The following is a 22,219-nucleotide window of genomic DNA, read 5'->3' on the forward strand; positions in this document are numbered from 1 at the left end:
TTGTATTGTCACAACTGGAGATTTGAACATTTTGAGCTGGAGTTTGGACCTATTACTTGAGATTTTTATATCAATATTTTTATCAATATTTTTATCAACATTTTTTCATTGTTTTTCATTGCTCATGTTAAGGATTTATATTTTTGGTAAATCAGGTAAATTGGCATGATAGTTAAACTACACATTCCCCATTTTTGTAAGATTACAGCATTACCATTAATGTACTAGTATTTCCTTAACAAGATAAAATTTATGTGATGCAGAATATTTACATTTGTCAAATTAAAATCATAATTTTCCATAGCTTTAAACTTTTTAAACCTTATTATTGTTTTGAACTTAAAAATCAAATCATTTAATAAATAAAGGCAACAGTAGTATACCGCTGTTCAAAACTCATAAATCAATGGACAAAAAACAAAATCAGGGTAACAAACTAAAACTGAGAGAAACGCATTAAATATAAGAGGAGAACAACGACACAACATTAAAATGTAACACACACAGAAACGGACTAAGCATTAGACAAAATCCTATGAGAATAACAAATATAACATCAAAACCAAATACATGAATTTGGGATAGATAAGTACAGTGACACGTCTTATAGTAATGTGAATTCACACTCAAAAATAAGAGAAAACAAACGACAAAACTGAAACACAACGTTAAAATGTAACACACACAGAAACAAATTATAATATAACAATGGCCATATTCCTGACTTGGTACAGGATATAAAAAACATACTAAAAACATACCATTATCATCAAAACCCATTGAACAAAGTGATGCTGTTTTACTGTGTAGTTTTGACTGCAATTTGATCCCCATGTATTGACAGTGAATTTTTATTAAACTGATTGTCCTTTCCATATATTTTTTAAGAGTTTATATAACCTCTCCATCTAAGTAATATTATCTTTTTATTTTTTAATGGCACTGTAACAGTATTATGGAAGTTACCGAATTTGTGCAAATGATCTAGTTTAGAGACTACATTATGTACATATACATAATCATAATGTGTCAGACGGACATATTAGACCAACATATATGATGCCTTTATGCAATTTTAGTATTCCTTTGCAGAATCAAGTTTAGCCTGTGCAAAATATATGGTTATTTTTAAGAAATAAAAAAATCACTTTAAAAAATCTGAACTTTGTATTTTTTAATTTTGATGGTATAAAACTGAATGAGGTAGACCACAAGTTTGACATAATTTATTGTAATCATAGAGATTTAGAATGCATTCAAGTATTGATTTGATTATCAGTCTGATTAGTCAGTATTTCAACAGATGAACATAAAATAAGAACCTTTTCCTTTTTCTTTTTGGTGATATAAAGATACTGAATTGGGTTGACCCAAAGTTGACATATGAGTGGTCCAATTTATTGTTTGGATTACTTTAGCACCCTGATATATTCACTTGATATATCTTTGCTTCCTTTTCTGTACTTCTGACATGTTTAGAACATCCTATAAAGAGCTGTCCTGTTTGAGAGAAGGCAAGGGAATAAGAAAGTTCTATTCCATTGTCTGTTGTCTTTATGTATGTAATCAGGTGTCCAGAGTTGTTTAGGATGTGGAGAGTATCTGTATTAAGATCAGCTACAATGACATTGTCTCTTGGTGTTGTCACTATTCCTGTTGGTCTGAATGGTTTCTTCTTGTTGATATCTGTATCCCCATCATAAATGTTTATTACATCACCTGCCTGTCCTAACACTACCACTCTACCACTGCCGCGATCTGGATGAATGTTTAAGTCTGCCACATGTATATTACTATTACTAGTTGTAGTAATACTCCTGGGATAACTAAACATAGGTTGATTATGTTTGTCATGTTCATACACAGCTTCATGGTCTCCATTCTTATTTATTACAAATACTGCTCCTCCTCCTTCTGTAGTACCACCTCCTACTATGACCTGACCTCCACTGGTGATATGAATGGCTGTAGCAATGAAAGGCTTAATGTCATACACACAGTCTGTTACTTTACCAGTGGAACTGCTGATCATTTGTAGTCTTGTTTTACCTTTTACTTTTATAAGTAGATTGTCAGATGCAAGTATTGCCATACCATAGATCACGATGTTGAAGGTTGATATTGTCTTTAGATTGGTTCCTTCAGGTTTAACTTTCTGTAACACTACATCTGGATTACAAGCTATCCACAGTGAATCATCAGGACATGGAGATAAATAGGTAACCGCAGAAAGATTAGTCTGATATTGATTTACAATACTAAGAGAAACTTTTACTTCAGGTAATGGTATGTCTACACTTTGTAGAACTCCAATGTTAGACTGAGTTACCACCCCAGGAATAAATTGTAGTGTTTTACTATGTGATATTTCAGGCTTGGGGATGGATAGTTCTGTTGATTTCTCAATTTTGTTGACATTTTGGAAAAATTTAGAAATGTCTGTGGAATCCATGAAATCTTGAACATCACTATACTTTTCCTCTATTTGTCTCTCGCTTTTGGAAATGGCTTTGATACTTTCTTCATTCACTTTGGAAGAAGCTTTGTGGTTCTGGTCTAACTCATTTCTAAGTTTTGCAATATGTTCTTTAACTGCTAGTTTCAATACTTTTTCATGGTTAAGAATATCTGTGCTTACTTTGGCATAATTTGAATTTTCAGATTTTTGAAACTGGTTCAGTTGATCCTTGGTCGCAATAATTTCATATTTTTCCCTTTGCAGCTTACTTTGTCCTTTCTTCAGTTTGTCTATCTTCAAATTATATGCATCACTTATTTCTGTTAGATCATGTTTCTTGTGAACCTTGGAAACACAAGTAGGGCAAACAAGTTTGTCACATTTTGTACAAAAAAGACAAGAAGATTGTTCTGAATGTTCTTTACATTTGATATTGGTAAAATCCAATTCTTCAACAGGCAGCCCTACATTCTTGATGTCCACTACCTTATGATCTTTAGCTATTCTCAGATGTATTTTATCTTTACATGTACTGCACATTAAAACTCCACAGGTCAGGCATTTCCATTTGATATTCTTCTCGGTTTCACATAGATTACAGTTTATGGGGATCTGGCTTCTAATTACTGATTTAGAAAACGCCATTATTGAAGCTATTCTATTTCCTGGTTTGTATTCAGGTGACTACTAGATAAACCAGAACAGGTATATAAAATCTATAAATTTAAATGTACCTTATACAATTTAAGGTACCATATCTTGATCAAGTTTATTACAGTAGTGTAAACAGTTGAAAGTTCTTCTTGATAATAAAACTATTCTTCCTTAGCAAAAGAATTATGTATCTTAATTGAGCAACAAAGGAAATGAATCTTATACTTTTTCTATTGAAAATGAAGTGAAAAAAGTTATTGTTCATAAATGTTAAACTTTGTAACATGATTATGATATTATCCGTACCTGTACAAATGCAAAACGCTAGATGACTAGCAATTTTTTATACGACCGCAAAATTTGAAAAAATTTTCGTCGTATATTGCTATCACGTTGGCGTCGTTGTCGTCGTCGTCGTCGTCGTCGTCCTGCGTCCGAATACTTTTAGTTTTCGCACTCTAACTTTAGTAAAAGTGAATGGAAATCTATGAAATTTTAACACAAGGTTTATGACCACAAAAGGAAGATTGGTATTGATTTTGGGAGTTTTGGTCCCAACATTTTAGGAATTAGGGGCCAAAAAGGGCCCAAATAAGCATTTTCTTGGTTTTCGCACTATAACTTTAGTTTAAGTTAATAGAAATCTATGAAATTTTGACACAAGGTTTATGACCACAAAAGAATGGTTGGGATTGATTTTGGGAGTTTTGATTTCAACAGTTTAGGAATTAGGGGCCAAAAAAGGGCCCAAATTAGCATTATTCTTGGTTTTCGCACAATAACTTTAGTTTAAGTAAATAGAAATCAATGAAATTTAAACACAATGTTAATGACTACAAAAGGAAGGTTGGTATTGATTTTGGGAGTTTAGGTCCCAACAGTTTAGGAATTAGGGGCCAAAAAGGGACCCAAATAAGCATTTTTCTTGGTTTTCGCACCATAACGTTAGTATAAGTAAATAGAAATCTATGAAATTTAAACACAAGGTTTATGACCATAAAAGGATGGTTGGGTTTGAATTTGGGAGTTTTGGTCCTAACAGTTTAGGAATAAGGGGCCCAAAGGGTCCAAAATTTAACTTTGTGTGATTTCATCAAAAATTGTATAATTGGGGTTCTTTGATATGCCGAATCTAACTATGTATGTAGATTTTTAATTTTTGGTCCCGTTTTCAAATTGGTCTACATTAAGGTCCAAAGGGTCCAAAATTAAACTTAGTTTGATTTTAACAAAAATTGAATCCTTGGGGTTCTTTGATATGCTGAATTTAAAAATGTACTTAGATTTTTAATTATTGGCCTAGTTTTCAAGTTGGTCCAAATGGGGGTCCAAAATTAAACTTTGTTTGATTTCATCAAAAATTGAATAAATGGGTTCTTTGATAAGCCAAATCTAACTGTGTATGTAGATTCTTAATTTTTGGTCCAGTTTTCAAATTGGTCTACATTAAGGTCCAAAGGGTCCAAAATTAAACTAAGTTTGATTTTAACAAAAATTAAATTCTTGGGCTTATTTGATATGCTTTATCTAAATATGTACTTTGATTTTTGATTATGGGCCCAGTTTTCAAGTTGGTCCAAATCAGGATTCCATATCAAGTATTGTGCAATAGCAAGAAATTTTCAATTGCACAGTATTGCACAATAGCAAGAAATATCTAATTGCACAATATTGTGCAATAGCAATTAATTTTCAATTGGAGTTATCTTTCTTTGTATAGAATAGTAGTTGATAATATATGTTGGAAATTTGCCAGACATGACTATGATGTCATTTATATTTTCATATGCCAATAACTTTATGTAAATAACTTCATTGGAAATTTGCCAATATAAAATGTTGCTGATGAAGCTTTTTTTCCTTATCTTATCTAAAATGTTTTTAGATAATGTATGTTGGACATTTGCCAGACATGACTATGATGTCATTTTCTATTTTTATTTGCCAATAACTTTATGTAAATAACTTCATTGGAAATTTGCCAATATAAAATGTTGCTGATGAAGTTTTTTTTATTGTTTTATACAATAAACAATGTATATTCACTTTTACTACCAACCAATCTTTACCATTCAGTGATAACAAGCACTTTATTTTACATTTTAATATTTTATGATGTATTTAAAAGAGTAGTTATTGTTGCAAACTCCATTAGAAATTTGAATTGATATCAGTTTTGGAAAAAGGGAAACGGGGATGTGAAAAAAAGGAGGGGGGGTTTAATTTTTGTCATTTCAGATTTCATAAATAAAAAGAAAATTTCTTCAAACATTTTTTTGAGAGGATTAATATTCAACAGCATAGTGAATTGCTCAAAGGCAAAAAAAACTTTTAAGTTCATTAAACCACATTCATTCTGTGTCAGAAACCTATGCTGTGTCAACTATTTAATTTTAGATTTAAAAAGTTTGAAGAAGAAATTTTTAATTGATTTGTAAAATCTTGACATTTGTTTTGTGTAAAAAAAAAACCATGTAATGTCAAAAATTTGATCACAATCCAAATTCAGAGCTGTATCACGCTTGAATGTTTTGTCCATACTTGCCCCAACTGTTCAGGGTTCGACCTCTGCGGTCGTATAAAGCTGCGCCCTGCGGAGCACCTGGTTAAAGTGTGACTTGATAGAGTAATACTTTGTTATGCCAAATAAAAGGTATGTTTACAGGTATTCCTGTAGAACCCCTTTTAATCATTGTAAATAATCTGATATTAATGTAACTTAACAAAAACTTGGTTTTAATTGAAGTATATTAGGGTCGAATAATGATATGTAAAACCCTCTTTTTCTAAATGTTTTTCAAAGTTTTTATACATATATTAATATCATATGAAGGTTATTAGTTTAATGAAAAAATGCATTATTTGATATACGCCACTCTGAACAGAGATAAGGGGAGGGCAAACTGAATACTGTTGAACATGTTTGGTATATTAAAGATATGTCACCTACCTACCAACTATAGTCATTCTGATCTACATTTCAGGGAATTAGACTATATTATTTTATGTTTAATTTTGAGGTGGATAAACACTTTTCTTTCCTTGGCACTTGACACTATAATAAACTATTTATTTACTTTCTTACTTAAATTTTATACTTTTCAAACCCTGACCATATGTTTTGGTTTTGATGTATAAATGTGTTTATTTAAATGTGCGAGTCTGACAAATGACCTATTGCATGCATATTCTTCAATAACATATATAAAGTCTGGATCCAAATATATAATGTCCTCGTACACATTACACATAACCTGAAGAATATCCAAGGGGGATTATAACCTTCCACCAAAATAGGTCAATCATTCTTTGAACATCTTGTCATTCTTCATTGTCTTTGCTAAATATGACATCAGATACTGTGGATTCATAATTATTCGTTGAATACCAATTTTCAAAAAACAACATATTTTCAATAGGCCATATATACAGAGATAAGCAAGACCATGAATTCAAATATCCTTGAATATGCAAGTGTTCAGCAATCCATGAAAATTGATACCCACGATATTAAATGAATCCACAGTGTAGTATTTGCCAAAAGCTTGTGTATTGGCAAATACTATATTTCTATGCTTTCAATTTTCCCGGCTGATACATAAAATTAATATGGCTACTAACCAAACCTCCAATTGGAGCTGATGTGTTTAGAGACCTCTTATGTCAGTACACCATTGCTATATTGTCTACCTAAATTTAACATCTTAGTTTATTTGGAAGATTATAACTGTAAGAGATATAAGTTACATTACTTAATTCATGAATGAACAAAGAGATAAAGCAGTATTCTTAACACAATTAATAGGTCACTGTGAACTTACAATCTTATATTATATTATATTATATGGTTATTAATCTGTTCAATTTGGCTCAAAGTAATCGGATATAAGAGTTGTTTTTCTTCAGAGCTCATCTGCCTACAGGGCCAAGTTAAATTTTTCATCACTTGGCATTCGTTTTCTGTTGTCAACTTTTATAGAAATCTTCTCTTCTGAAACTGCTTGGCCAAATCTAACCAAACTTGGCCACAATCATCATTTTGGTTATTTTGTTTAAATAATGTTAGAAAGACCCTTACAGCCAACTGGTATGGACCACATGGCTGAAAAGTAGCAACATAGGGGTAAAAAAACAAATTTTGTCGATAATTTTGAAAATTGTGCTATAGATATTAAACAAAATGTGAGACGGCTAAATGTTGATAATGTTGAAATCTAGGATTTTTCCATTTTCATCAGAACTGCCAGAAGACCTTTTCTCTAATTTTTGTGCTATTTTCACATTTCCTGACTGGTGTGAGAAAAATATTTCCCCTCACTAGTGAAAAATCTGTTCTCGGCAAATGATTAGTCGAAATTTGATTATGACGTCAAAATGTTTTGTTTTCTTCTCAATTTTCCTATTGTGACGTCATGAAAAAAGGCGACCTTGCGGCTGATGACGTCGCATATAAAGAGCACAATTTTCTGAAAATCTTTGAAAAAGAACGATAAAAAGCATTAGAGAAACAGATTCCAACACTATAACTCGTGTATTACTATATTTCTCCACTCTCGACAGTTAAATTTTATTATTTAAAGGGCTCTGCAAGCCTCGCGCTTTAAATAATAAAATTTAACTGTCTCGAGTGGAGAAATATCGTAAAACACTTGTTGCAGTGTAAGAATCTATATTTCTTGTACTCTTTAATGACAATCTTTGCCCATTTTTAGTGTTTTTGTCTTATAATTATTTTTAAAATTATAAAAGACATAGACATTTCAAAAAAGCAAAAATGATAAGCTAGACAAGATTTACAGTGATTGAACAAAAGTGAATTCCCAGTCCAAAAAAGTCCTATCATTTCAACTAAAATCGATATTTTTCAAAAAATTATTACGAAGTAACTGTATGAGCGATTTTCATAATATAGATACCAAAAGATGTAGAAATGTCTCAAGTTTTATTGTTCATTTGGTTAGAATATTATTCATGCTCATTTTAATTTTCTGACGAGATGAACACAAAGAAAAATATTTCTTGAAAAGTTTGCTATTATTCTAACCAAATTAAAATCGTAAAAATTTGCATTTGTGTTCAACTCATCAGATGATGAAAACTAAACTCCAGAAAGTTATGACTAAATAAACAATAAAACTTCAGACATTTTTACATCTTTTGGTATCTATTTTATTAAAATCAATCATACAGTTACTTGGTAATATTTTTTTGAAAAATATCGATTTTAATTGAAATGATAGGACATTTTCTGAGTGAGAACTCACTTTTGTCCCATAACTGTACTTAAAAGTTGAATTTAGCCCAAATCACAAAAATTCTCTTTAGGAGTTATTGCCCTAAAAGAACTATTATTCACCCTTTTATGTGTTCTTGGCAAAAACTATAGAAGAGAGAGAAAATGAAAACAGAAAAAAAAATGATAGGCAGTACAAGATCAACAAAAAAGTGTTTTTTGTCATGAATTTAATTTTAGGCTGTAGTCCATTGTTAAAGATACAAATACATTGAGGTAAAAGACCCATGCTCTAAAGAGATCTTAATAATCTTTGAGTTTTCCAATGTCTGCAGATCAGGGGTTGATTTTTATACGAACGCAAAAATTGAAAATTTTTTGGTCGTATATTGGTATCACAGTGGCGTCGTCGTCTTCGTCGTCGTCCAAAGACTTTTGGTTTTTCGCACTCTTACTTTGGTAAAAGTAAATAGAAATCTATGAAATTTAAACACAAGGTTTAGGACCATAAAAGGAAGGTTGGGATTGATTTTGGGTGTTTTTGTCCCAACAGTTTAGGAATTAGGGGCCAAAAACAGGTCCCAAATAAGCATTTTTCTTGGTTTTTGCACAATAACTTTAGGATAAGTAAATAGAAATCTATGAAATTTTAACACAAGGTTTATGACTTGGATTGATTTTGGGAGTTTTGGTCCCAACGAATTAGGGGCCAAAAGAGTCCAAAATTAAACTTTGTTTGATTTCAACCGTGTATTCAGATTCTTAATTTTTGGTCCTGTTTTCAAATTGGTCTACATTAAGGTCCAAAGGGTCCAAATTAAACTTTGCTTGATTTTAACAAAAATTGAATTCTTGGGGTTCTTTGATATGCTGAATCTAAACATGTACTTAGATTTTTGATTATGGGCCAAGTTTTCAAGTTGGTCTAAATCAGGGTCCAAAATTATTATATTGAGTATTGTGCAATAGCAAGAAATTTTCGATTGCACAGTATTGCGCAATAGCAAGAAATCTTCAATTGCACAATATTGTGCAATAGCAAGAAATTTCCAATTGCACAGTATTGCGCAATAGCAAGAAATCTTCAATTGCACAGTATTGTGCAATAGCAAGAAATCTTCAATTGCACAGTATTGCGCAATAGCAAGAAATATCTAATTGCACAATATTGCGCAATAGCAAGAAATTTTTAATTGCACAGTTTTTATGAAATATTCTTTGAAAATTGGAGTTATTGAATCAACTTAAATCATTGTTTTATACAATATACAATGTATATTCACTTTTACTACCAACTAATAAATTAAAACAATCTTTACCATTCAGTGATTACAAGCACTTTTTTTTACATTTTAATATTAATGATGTATTTAAATGAGCAGTTATTGTGGCAAACTCCATTAGAAATTTGAATTGAGATCAGTTTTGGAATAAGGGAAAAGTGGATGTGAAAAAAAAATGCGGAGGAGGGGGGGTCAATTTTTCTCATTTCAGATTTAATAAATAAGAAGAAAATTTCTTCAAACATTCTTTTGAAAGGATAAATATTCAACAGCATAGTAAATTGCTCATAAGCAAAAAAAAAATTAAGTTCATTAGACCACATTCATTCTGTGTCAGAAACCTGTGCTGTGTCAACTATTTAATCACAATCCAAATTTAGAGCTGAATCCAGCTTGAATGTTGTGTCCATACTTGCCCTAACCGTTCAGTGTTCAACCTCTGCAGTCGTATAAAGCTGCACCCTGCGGAGCATCTGGTTTATATCTAATTGGACGATATTTTTTTTTTAATTATTAACGACAAAAGTCTGAAGGAAATTCCAAAGGATTTGTTTTGATTAAGTTCTTCAACTTGACGTCTTCACCTGTTGGACAAGTTCATTTTCCATTTTCTATATTACGCAATGATGACAAATACGGGAAACAGACTTAATGTGTAATAAGTTTTAAACACAGGTTTCGTTCCACAAAATTATTTGCGCAAACGACATTTCAAGGTCAGTTATTATTGATTTGTCTATTTTTAGATACGTAAATTGGAAGTTTCAATTTTCAAGATAGAAAGTGTTGTCAATTCCGTCATTGTTTAATGCATTTAATTTCATAAAAAATGATTATTTATTTTTTTAGAGATAATTGTTTTTTTGGGTTGGCGGGAATAAAAAAGCATTAAAAGTCTTTTATTTTTATTTTGCAAATTGGCAAAATCGGGTCGGCGTATCCATAAACCAACAAATTAAAAAATCCTGGCCTAACTTTATGTATTTGATATTTGCTTTTTGTGTTCCATCATATAAAAAAGAAGATGTAGTATGATTGCCAATGAGACAACTATCCACAACAGACCAAAATGACACAGACATTAACAACTATAGGTCACTGTACGGCCTTCAACAATGAGCAAAGCCCATACCGCATAGTCAGCTATAATAGGCCCCGATAAGACAATGTAAACAATTCAAACGAGAAAACTAACGGCCTTATTTATGTAAAAAAATGAACGAAAAACAAATTATGTAACACATAAACAAACGACAACCACTGAATTACAGGCTCCTGACTTGGGACAGGCATACATGCTGAACGTTTTCAACAGGCACAAACTATTGTAAAAATAGTTAGTTATAATTGATATATAGATATTAAAATAAATTTGTAGAAAATTGAATTAAACTCCCATTAAAGATGTTTGTTTGCCAAATAGCATCAGAAAATTTTCCCAAGTAGCTACCACTTTCTTAACATATTTTTTTTAAGATGCATTTTAAAAACTGTACACTTGTTAAACCTGGTGAAATCGTTATTATTTCATGAAAGATTTTGACAATATAAATACCTCTATACATGTACTAGATATCTGATAGACAAATAGAACTCCAGAGCCTTCAAATTTTTTAATTATGTATATTCTAAAACAATTGCATTGACACACATTTGTTTACGGCTGAATAAATCTTTTATGGCAAATTTCTGACAGAATATAAAGATACTTCTGGAACCTTGTTATTTTGAAGCTCACAAGCAACTTTCCTAAAGTAATGATTAATACCAAATACTTTTGGCAAAAGAGACAATAAATTAATTTATCAAATTTCTGAAAAACAAGCAGGAGTCTACAATGTTGAAATTTATGAAAAACTACATCGTTGCTATGGTGACAAAATATTTACCTCAGAAAAAGCTACTGTTCTTTGTAAATGGTAAATCAATCTATGATATGTTGAGTTTGATTGTTTACAGAAAGTCTTTTGGAATGGTAGCTGGGGCCATGAACAAGTTAGCCAATGCTATGGAGAATGGAGAATATGATTTTGATGGAACACATGAGAAAATGGTATAACTTATTTATGGCAGTGAACATTTACTGTAGACCAATTTATTTTCGTGACTTCCAAAATTAAATAGCCACAAAGTGGTCTAGAAAAGGTGTAACAAGAAATAAAAGTATTCACGAAAATAAGTTGGTCTACAGTATCTATTAACTCATTTTCTTGCAAGTTGTAGATTTTGTTTGGAATAGTTTCATAAGCAAATCTGAGTATAAGTCTCTTTAAATGAAGCTGTTTCTGCCTAAATGTTTTATTCCAGCAGCTTAAAGATAGACACTTGACAAATTACTAGAAAATTGGTTATACTGAAATGTGTATGTAAAGCATAAATACTTTTAAAAATCCATGTGAAGAACATTTTAATTATTTCAAAACCATAATAATTATTTGCATTTATTGTTAGAAAATTGTATTCAAACATGATTATTACAGTAGAATCGTTATTAAAATCAACTGTTTCATATTGTTATGAATGGCTATTAAGCACTTGCAATTCCCTATATACATGATATAGTTCCCTAGGACCAACGAAGAACTATATTTTGTATTCACTTATGTCATAATAAAAACACATGACCATACAATTGATAATTAAAAAGTAATATACTTTATTAATTTAAGTTTATTTAAGGAATGATTTACAGTGTACTTATTACTCCTCCATCAGATATTTGTTTAATTTTTAATGAAATATGATGTCAAAAATAGTATTTTAAAACAGAATTTTTATTTATAGTTTATTTATATTATTTTACAGCCTCTTGCTCCAGTTAAAGTTAGAGCAGATATGTTAAGGACACAAATTGCTGACATTGAGTTGATGAAACACAGAATGGCAACAAAGGATGAAGAGATTATAGAACTGAAGAAAAAACTTCTTATGAAGGTATTTTGTGATAAACATGATATAAAGAAATAACTGTAGATTGACATCATAACATTGGTGTTAACTCTCATGCCAGAAAGAGCTTCCTTTTATCAAAATAGTAAGAACTTGTAGTCTACAGTTGACATAAATTCATGGGACATGGAAACATATTTCTCGTTTCTGTTTCTAATTGAAATCCATGTCAATGATGTAAAAAGCAATTAAACTCTGAACACTTGAAATTGGATTTTTTCATAGTTGCTGTAAATTCAGTTATTATTGCATGCATTTATAATTACTGTGTTGAAGACAGAAACAACAAACTTGAGATTAATTGCAATTTCAGGAAAAGTTCCTAACTGATATATGTATTAGATATCAGAATGCAAGTTCTATTATTGAGATACTCAATCAGTCACAGTAATATAAACCCTTCAATAGTTTTTTAATTAACCTAAGTCCAAATCTTGAGAGTTGCTTATGTGATCTTGAAATTTTTAAAAGATAAGATGAACAGTTTTTAAACAGATTCCTTACAAGAGATGAGAAACATCTTATATGATTTAATGTTTTATTCTGTCAAAAGCAAGAAGAACTAAGCAGTCAGCAAGTCAGATTAGGATTGTTAGAGAAAAAGGTTGAAAATGCTACAAGAGATAGTGATGACCGTACTGACCAAATGCAAAGAAAAATGGACGATCAGCTGGCACAGTTCAAGAAAAAAGAAAAGTATGATAACTTTTTTATTGTATTGCTGCAGCTGCTAATATGATGTCAGTCAAAAAGCTAGTTTGAAATGTACAAAAATATTAAACTGAAATCATTTCTGATAAAAAGTTTCCTCATGTTATATGGATTGGGAACAAAGTAAAATAGACTTTTAAATTGTTTTTTCCCCAGATAATACATAGTATGCGTTCTGCATGTTAGTAAAAGCTTATTGGTTAAATCTTAACTGAATACATATACTTCAATTTTCCTATGTAATGTTGAGGCTTAAAAAGTTTGTCTTAAAGATTGTACAAGGATATGCGTAAAAACATAGCAGTTGAAATGTAATTTTACAATATTTGCAGGCAATATGAAGAAACATTGGATTCATTACAAGCAGACATTGATGCTTTAGAACAAGAGAAATATGAGCTGAAAGAAAGATTAAAAGTGTTGTCCAAAAAGTCATTGCTGGAGGGCATATCAAGACAAGCTTCAGGTATTTTTTGATACATGTATCACTTTATTTTTCATGTATTGTATATAGAACCTTATGTTACAGACCATGTGAGATGGACAAAATCACACAAAAAAATAAATCAAATAAATTTTAAAGTAACATTATCATCATTACTGTTCTTGAGTGAATAAAAGTTGTTATCAATGGGGTTAAATGGTAGAAAATTTATACATGTTTATCATAAATATTAGTCTTGACTAACTATTACATATTTATATTTGAAGTTGTTTGAAATATCCCTGTCACAGTCTGAAATTTGTTCTTTCATTTTGCTTATATTTAGCATGATTAACAGTATTATACACCTTCTTTGTTTTTCTTTCAGCTACTAGTCCATTATCACCAATGGGAGGTATGCCAACAGCTATCCACGAATCACCAGTCCTTCAACAACAGGTAAACTTAACATTACATAATTGTAATATAATGATGAATGTTATTTTGTTAGTTTTCATGCTATAAAACATTGGACTTAACACAGAAAAAAAACTGAGCTTTGATAATAAACTGTCAATAACATAGACAATGAATTCCATTTTATATAAATTATATTGATGTGTGTTTTCAAATTTCCCATTGCAGATTGTTACTCTGAAAGAAGCATTAAAGTTTACAAAGAATGAGAATATACGATTACAAGCAGATCAAATGAAGGTACTACATGTATTAATAAAGATTCTACTACTCTTCCCTGTTAACTCACAGATTTTTCCTTTAAATACATTTGTCAAATTTTCATAATTCAAAGTATTGGGGATATTGAGATGTTATGAATTAAAACGAAACAAAAAATGTATTTTGTCTTTAAGGTCCTTAATTTTGTGAATTAGTCTGTTGACTAATAAAAGGTTTAATCAGTTACAATACATATAAATGATTTTTTTACAACAGGAGAAAATGGCTAAATTACCTCCCTTGAGAGTACCAAAACGAGCTCCATGGATGAATAGACATAAGGAACCAGATAAACCTAGAGAGATCCCAGATGGCTTTCCTGGTGCTGCTGATTTAAAGAATCTTGTCAAACAAACAGTAGAGTTACAAAATGTAAATATGTTTTTTCAGATATTCCCTGTATATTTATATCTATTTTCAGTTTGTTATTAGGTTTACCTTAGAGTTATTTCACATTATTCAGGCACGCATTTTCAAACTAAAATAGTTCCTTGATATAATATTCAGGTTTTATAATTTATTCTGTTTAGGTGTAAGAAAATTAGCTATATATTCCTATTGTTTGAGAAAACTGGAAAAAATGTCTTTAACACTTTAATAAGAAATTGCATTATATGTCATGCTTCACAGTAATAAATGATTGTTGAATTTATGCATTTTACTTTTTAAACACAAAATGATTATTCTAATTTGATTGCTCCTCATTTCTTTTTACAGGAAGTAAATAATTTGTGTTCACATCCAAGAGTGGTTGATATTACAAAGCGTAAACCTGGTATGTTTTTTTTCTATTCTATGGGAAATTTTAAATGTTTATATTGAATTTTAAAGTACACAAGATGCAATAGACCACTTTCGAGTTCATCCGTCACCGGCAAAAACTCGTCAATTATGCGCGCCTTTATGACGTCATTTACCAGATAGAGGGGATCGCCTGTATCCCTGCACTATTTACGTTCATCAAGCGTCTTAGTGATCGTCGTTGTGCAGGATAAACTAGAAATAATGGTTGTTCTGTAGGTACTTAATGACAATTCCCTAATGACAGCAGTGCTGATTGTCAATTTTGAGAATTTAATTTGCTGAATAATTCGTACAATATAGAATTATATAGTTTTCCAACCACTAGCTCAACATTGAAACGGAAGTGACGACGCCCCTAAACGCACAAATGACGTTCACTAAAACCAGAGTTTTTGACGGAAATGCATCGAACTCGAAAGTTGTCTATTATAGTGTATGCTCAACTTTGATAGTTAAAGGGGGCATTACATTATCTGCTCTGCATCTGGTATATAGGTTATGGTGACCTATGGATACATAATCTTCTTTACTTTAATTTTAGTTAATCTACAACGCTTAAATTAATGAATGCATAAGTCAAACAAATATTTTCTCAAATGTATTCAATTTTTATGCCCCACCTACGACCCTTGTAGATTTCGAAAAAGAGTAGGCTAATGCCGCTACAAGGCAAAACTCGCACCTGCAAAGTGGAAAGGGATTAGTATAAGTTGCAAAACTTGTTTCCCAATCCACTATAAATAAATATGTTTAAACTAGTAGAGGGGCATTATGTTTTCTTGTCTGTGGCTCCGTTCGTCCGTCCGTCCGTCTGTGGTTCCGTTCGTCTGTCCAGGTCTATGTTTTTGGTCAAGGTAGTTTTTGATGAAGCTGAAGTCCAATCAACTTGAAACTTAGTACACTTGTTGCTTATGAGATGATTTTTCTAATTTTTAAGCCAAATAAGACTTGACCCCAATTTCACGGTCCACTGAACATAGAAAATGAAAGTGCGAGTGGGGCATCCGTGTACTTTGGACACATTCTTGTTATATATTGTCAGAGATCTAATTATAAATAACTATTGATTTGAACTATTATAAATAACTATTGATTTGAAGATGATAGATGAATCCAATTCAAACATTAGAAATTGTCTTCAAATTTTCTGTAACATTTCAATTGTTTTTATAGTTATGGATGATTTTTTTTTAAATCACAAAGTCCATCTGCAAAGGTTTATAACTATAAATTTAATATTATGATTTTAAAAATATTTTGATATCATTGATTACTTTGTTGTAGGTTTAGAACCAGCATCACAGAGTGTAGATCCTATAAAAGAATTGATAGCAAGAACAACATTACTGACGTTACTGGAGAAAAAGATGCAAGAGGTAATATTATAGCATGTTGAGAAAGAAAACATTAGGCAGAATTGTATCATTTTAAAATCCTAAGAGAAAATTAATTGAATTTAACATCATTATATAAAGCTGTTAAGTTGGAATTTCTTTTTACTTTTTTCATGCTCTAGCCTTAGCGGAAGGGGCATTAAGTTTTATCCTGATCTATTTAAGCATCCCAAAATTTGTTTCGGTTCTCTAACTTTAGTTTGCCTTACCCAAATATTATGAAACTTATACACAATGCTTATTACCACAAAACTCAGATCAAGGAAGAATTTGGGTAGCGTTATTTTTATCATTCTTGAGTTATGTCCCTTAGTAACATATATGCAAGTGGGGGCATCAACTGTGTCCCGTTGACACATTCCCCATTTATTTAGATACTGTAACCAACTATTTTTGCTAACTGTCAGAGGAGTAGGTTCAGTAAGACCCCTTTTTGGCACCAAAATATATCAGTTTTACAAAATTGTTATAATATTAACTTTTAGCAATTTATTGAAAAGTAGAATACTTCTGCTACATAAATATTGTCGGTTTTGACAATACAATGCACATATATTGTGTACTAGCATCATTAAGTTGTGCTAAATTGCTGAAATCTTCACAATTTTAGCATTTTAGTTAAATTTTAGACGGATTTCATAAATCTTTCACACAAACTAATTGAATCGACTGAAGTATACACTTAAGTGTTTAAAAAGTGTACAAAATCTTTCATCAGGTGAACCTAAAGTTTGAGACCAAAATGGGCCCTTACTGGACCTAGTACTTTACATGACTCTCACAAGTAGAAAAATTACCAAAGGTACAAATTGTTGCAAACATGTAAAAAAAAATAGATCTTTTTTTTAAAGAAAACATGATCAAATTTTGCCAAAAAATAAAATGATGCACGTAGACTTGAAAGTGCTAATTGCAAAAAATTCTGAAAAATAGCTATGTTTACAATATTTTTTGTTCTAACCAGAAGTGTGGACTTCAGATTATGTCCCCTGGCCTCACGGTCATAAAACTTTCGAGCATGATTTTTGTACTCAGACTCGAAAATCAACCAATCCAATTGCTGGATTTCATGTTTCGAGCATGATTTTTGTGCTCCGAGCACTGAGCAAAGTTTTATGCCTTCAGAGTATTTACCTGAGCAATAATTATAACATTGTTTGTTTCCAGTTACAAGCCAATATAACAACAGTACAAGCTGCTAATAGACCAGGAGGACAAGTCAGAGCAGATTTCTCTACATTTCCTACTCCACAGTTTGCTAAGGTGACGTTTATTTATGATTTTTTTCCAATCCTCTCAGAAAATAGAAAATGCCAGTATTAAGAAGCTCCATTTTATCTTCTGATGATTTAAAGGTGAAATTTTGGTTAAAAATTAACTGTTTTATGTCTTCTCTACATGAACTTATCTCCATCAAAACAGTTTATACCATGGAACTTGACTTATCTGAATCGTTTTTACCCTACCACACAATCACCGCTTCAGGTATTTTTTCACTTGATAGAATTACAGTTAATCTGAATACAGAATAAACTCAAAATAGGTGTTATAAAAAGACTTCAAGGCCAGTGGTTTAGTTATTTTTTTTAGAAAAAAATATTAACTACCATATTGTTTTTCTAGATGCTGCATGAAAAGATTGGTGACAGTATGTTAGTAGCAAAGATCTGTATACCTGTGAAAGGCTGCCATGGAGAACGTGTACCTATACATGTGACATCAGATCAATTACAGAAAATACATTTATTATTCACATGATTAGTGCTTATATGTAAAACATTTGTTTATGAATTGTGAAACACTAATTTTCATCATTATTCAAGTTTAAAAAAATAAAACAGACACCCAAGCATTATGATTGATGAATAATGGCAAGATTTACCCATAGTCCTTTTGATTCTAATTTTTATCTGAATTTTAAATGTGCATCCAAAAGTGGCAAAATAATCAACTTATTGATGGTAATATATATCTTTATTACCAAAGTCTATATAAACTATAGGTATACAATTATAGGTAGCCGCGTATTGGTAGAAGTAGATTCTGAACAGTGAATTGTTCAGGAAGACAAAATGTCTCAATAGTTTCATCTTTTCGCTTCACTTGAGATATAAATTAGCGAAACGCTGTTTTAGTACCAAAAAGTATGTTAATGAAAATTTATATTAAATAGTCGATTCAATTTAACTGTACTGCTTGAATGGAAAAGTTTGAATATTTGTAATCAAAAATAAAAAATTTCAAATTTTCAAAATCTGATTAAAACTAATAATGCATGTTTAGATATAAGTGTATTATGTTATTAAGTTCATGTTTCAAGTATTTTGGAAATGAATGAAAATTAGTGTTTTTTTTATATTTATATTTGTTTATTTATTATTACAATTATGTGGTTAAATTCATTAACATTTAACAATATTAAGAAACAAATGCTTAAATTTTTAATAGTGCAATAAACATTATACATTGGCTACATAGAAAAAAATCATCTAGAATGGTTGGGGATATGTAGGAATGATATCTTTTTGTTTAGTTTTGGGGATATGTAGAGATATTATTATACCAACGTCACACCATAACCTAGATTAACTTTTGTTTTTATATCTAGAAACATTATTAAACATAAAAATGTTTTCACATTCAAGATATGCTTTACTCCTTAATACATGCCCGAAATATTATACATCCATGTTTTGACCAACTGCATTTTTAAGGAAAGACCAATAGGAGTAATGTCTTGTGCTTTGTGTGAAATTATATTGTAATAAACAAGAAAAAAATCCTTTTGACAAACTTTAATAATACATTTTCAAGTTGAGCAGAAAATAACTATTATGTTTAGATGTGAATCTATTTACAAGACAAACAATTTCCATATAAGTAGTAACAAATACATGTAGGAACCTTTTTCGACAGATCTTAGTCTGTCAGTTTTGAATGCTTCTTGCAAAATAATGTTTTTCAAATCTTTGTATACTGGTAAACATTCATCATCTTAATGAAATATAAAAATATTGGTATGCAATAAGGAAAGTAATGCACAATTACCTTACAGAAGACCCAAGTGAAATTATTTATGTGCCTATGTAACAATTAAACAAAAGTGTTTTGATGAAAAAAATCAGTAAAGCTCTTGTGATAGTTTCATAATAAAAAAATGTGCTCTTATATAAAATTGAGAATGGAAATGGGGAACGTGTCAAAGAGACAACAACCTGTCCAAAGAGCAGAAAACAGCCAAAGGCCAGCATATTTACATTAAGTCTAAAAAAATAAGCATTGATATAAACAAGTGACACACATCTGATTTATACAACTTCTAGATAATTAATATATCTGTTTTAAGAGTGGATTTTACTTATTATTTTAATCTTGCCTCTATGAGTAGAAATTAAAAATTACAGTTGTTTTCCTGAAAATCAAATGTAGCATTGTCAAAATAATGTATTGTGCTTTGGTGATTTACTATATACTGTCAAATGCAAACACATGCTTTGGTCAAAGTTAATGCAGGTCAATGTTAAATCATCAATAAAATATGAAAAATGACTTTATTCCATTTATTTATTTCTGCTTTATATTATGAGTTGCCCTGTTATTTGGTTGGGAGAATGGAGCTGAAATCATGAGAAATGTACATTAATTTAAAAATGTTATTACTACTGGTTTGATGACATGTATTACCAATAAACTTAACATTTTGAAAAATTTGGCCAATGGATATTTTGGAAATGAAGAAAGTTTAACAACAAAAATAATTCTAGATGTCATGTTCAGTGTAGGTTAAGATCCTAGCCATACAACTTTTTAAATGTTTTTTTTTTTGTGACCATTTCCGTAATGGAGTTTGATTATGTTTAGCAAAGGGATCAATTTGGAATAGCATATTATACCTATATATTAAATTTTGATGAAATCCTACCACATCCATAAAAAGATGTGAAAATTATATGCATATCTACATTATGAAGCACGAAAACTGTAAAAAATTGTAATGCAATTCTGTTAATTTCTATTAAGAATTTGCTTTCAAAAATATATTCCCCATGGTATGCTTTCTTAAACATAAATAAAAAGACCAAAAAAATTCTCCTATTTTCAATAAAACAGTCTCTATGGGAATAAATTTGGAATTGCATATTACACCTGGATTAAAATAATCTTTGATGCAATTGTAACACAAAAAGATGTTTCTCAACAATTTGTGAGTTTTTCAAGATATTGCAAGTTTTATAGCAAATTCCCTGCCTATGATTTTAAACTTTATTCAGCATTCAAAAGAGTCCTTTACAAGTGCACTTCTATAGAATTAAGTATGAGCGTGTAAGTATAATTCACCACTCTTAATTTATCCATCTGATATATATTTGTACATCTTTCCAGATTTAGGAAGTCCTACTTTTAAAATATACTCTATTAGACTAACAATGACAATAACAATCCTATAAGACACAACAACTCTGTTCAGTGGCATAGGGGCTGACTAAACATTTTTATTTTGTTAATGTTTTCTATTAGAACTGTATCTCTAGAGGCTGATTGATTAAATTTGTTTATCTAGACTGATTTCTAGACTGTCAACTCATTGAGGTTGCTAGTTTTTACCCTTCAGTGTGTTTGACTGATCTTAATATTGCCAGTTTCCACTTTCCTGCTAAATGTCTGTAGTTTTCTCCAGATCTTTTTTTTTTATTGTATAATGCTATGATGTCGTCGTCTGTGTGGTCCGAAGACACATTTGTTTCCGGATAATAACTTGACTTGAATGGATCTCTTTGAAATTAAATGAGAAAGTTCAATACCACAAAAGGAAGGTTGGGGATGATGGTCCCAACCGTTTAGGAATCTGCTCCATTTATGCAGGAATTAGGGCTAAAAACAAGCATAAATCTAGTTTCCAGACATAGAAATAACTTTTGTTTAAGTGTATGGATCTCTCTGAAATTGTACTACAAGGTTCCATACTACAAATGAAAGGCAGGGATCGAGGGTGGGGGTAATTGATCCAAGGAGGGATTCAAAAAGTGTTAGGGGTTCCAATTTTTAAGGGGTTCAAATTTTTTTTCAAAATTCAATTTTTATAAAGTTTCAAGAAAAAATCTTTAATTGCACAGTATTGTGCAATAGATTTGTAAGACCTTGACATTTTTTTTGTGTCAGAAACCTTTATTATGTAAAAAGTTTGATAACAATCCAAATTCAGTCAGTAGCAAGTTTGTATATTGTGTCCAAATTGGTCCCAACTGTTCAGGGTTCAACCTGTGCGGTTGTTTCAGGCTGCGCTCAGCGAGGCATTTAATTGATAATTGCTGAAAAGAAAATGGTTTAGTTAAAACATCAAAGCTGTGATGTAAATACGTATTTGAAATAATACACATCTACAGTTGCAAACTTCCCAGAGGTGCTATCCAGCACTTTGATTAAAGATAGCTAAACCTCTCACTTGTATGACAGACGCATCAAACTCCATTATATTGAAAAATATATGTGAACAAAACAAACGAACATAATAGGTAAAAATGTCAAAAATAGGGGTACAGCAGTCAACATTGTGTTATAATCTTAATCGCT

At 30.7% G+C, this 22,219-nt stretch overlaps 2 protein-coding genes across 2 annotated transcripts; one reads left to right on the forward strand and one right to left on the reverse strand.

Moving 5' to 3' along the window:
• Window positions 1-1,211: 1,211 nt before the first annotated feature.
• LOC139520345 (uncharacterized) lies at window positions 1,212-3,231 on the reverse strand. Its single transcript, XM_071312913.1, has one exon. The coding sequence runs from the start codon at window positions 3,101-3,103 to the stop codon at window positions 1,415-1,417; it is 1,689 nt and encodes a 562-aa protein (XP_071169014.1). The 5' UTR covers window positions 3,104-3,231; the 3' UTR covers window positions 1,212-1,414.
• An 8,252-nt stretch (window positions 3,232-11,483) lies between these two features.
• LOC139520371 (dynactin subunit 1-like) lies at window positions 11,484-20,197 on the forward strand. Its single transcript, XM_071312957.1, has 12 exons — window positions 11,484-11,681; window positions 12,434-12,562; window positions 13,131-13,273; window positions 13,621-13,754; window positions 14,101-14,171; window positions 14,358-14,429; window positions 14,667-14,822; window positions 15,168-15,225; window positions 16,539-16,630; window positions 17,816-17,911; window positions 18,272-18,609; window positions 18,665-20,197. The coding sequence occupies exons 1-11, from the start codon at window positions 11,499-11,501 to the stop codon at window positions 18,404-18,406; spliced, it is 1,269 nt and encodes a 422-aa protein (XP_071169058.1). The 5' UTR covers window positions 11,484-11,498; the 3' UTR covers window positions 18,407-18,609; window positions 18,665-20,197.
• Window positions 20,198-22,219: the final 2,022 nt, after the last annotated feature.

This window comes from Mytilus edulis, chromosome 4 (genome assembly GCF_963676685.1).
Source record: "Mytilus edulis chromosome 4, xbMytEdul2.2, whole genome shotgun sequence".
NCBI classification, from domain to species: domain Eukaryota; kingdom Metazoa; phylum Mollusca; class Bivalvia; order Mytilida; family Mytilidae; genus Mytilus; species Mytilus edulis.

Coding starts and splice junctions, on each gene's coding strand:
- LOC139520345 (XM_071312913.1), bottom strand. CDS start 3,103: ATGGCGTTTTCTAAATCAGTAATTAGAAGCCAGATCCCCATAAACTGT.
- LOC139520371 (XM_071312957.1), top strand. CDS start 11,499: ATGGTGACAAAATATTTACCTCAGAAAAAGCTACTGTTCTTTGTAAAT. Junction 14,430..14,666: donor TACAAGCAGATCAAATGAAG/GTACTACATGTA, acceptor TTTTTACAACAG/GAGAAAATGGCTAAATTACC. Junction 14,823..15,167: donor AAACAGTAGAGTTACAAAAT/GTAAATATGTTT, acceptor TTCTTTTTACAG/GAAGTAAATAATTTGTGTTC.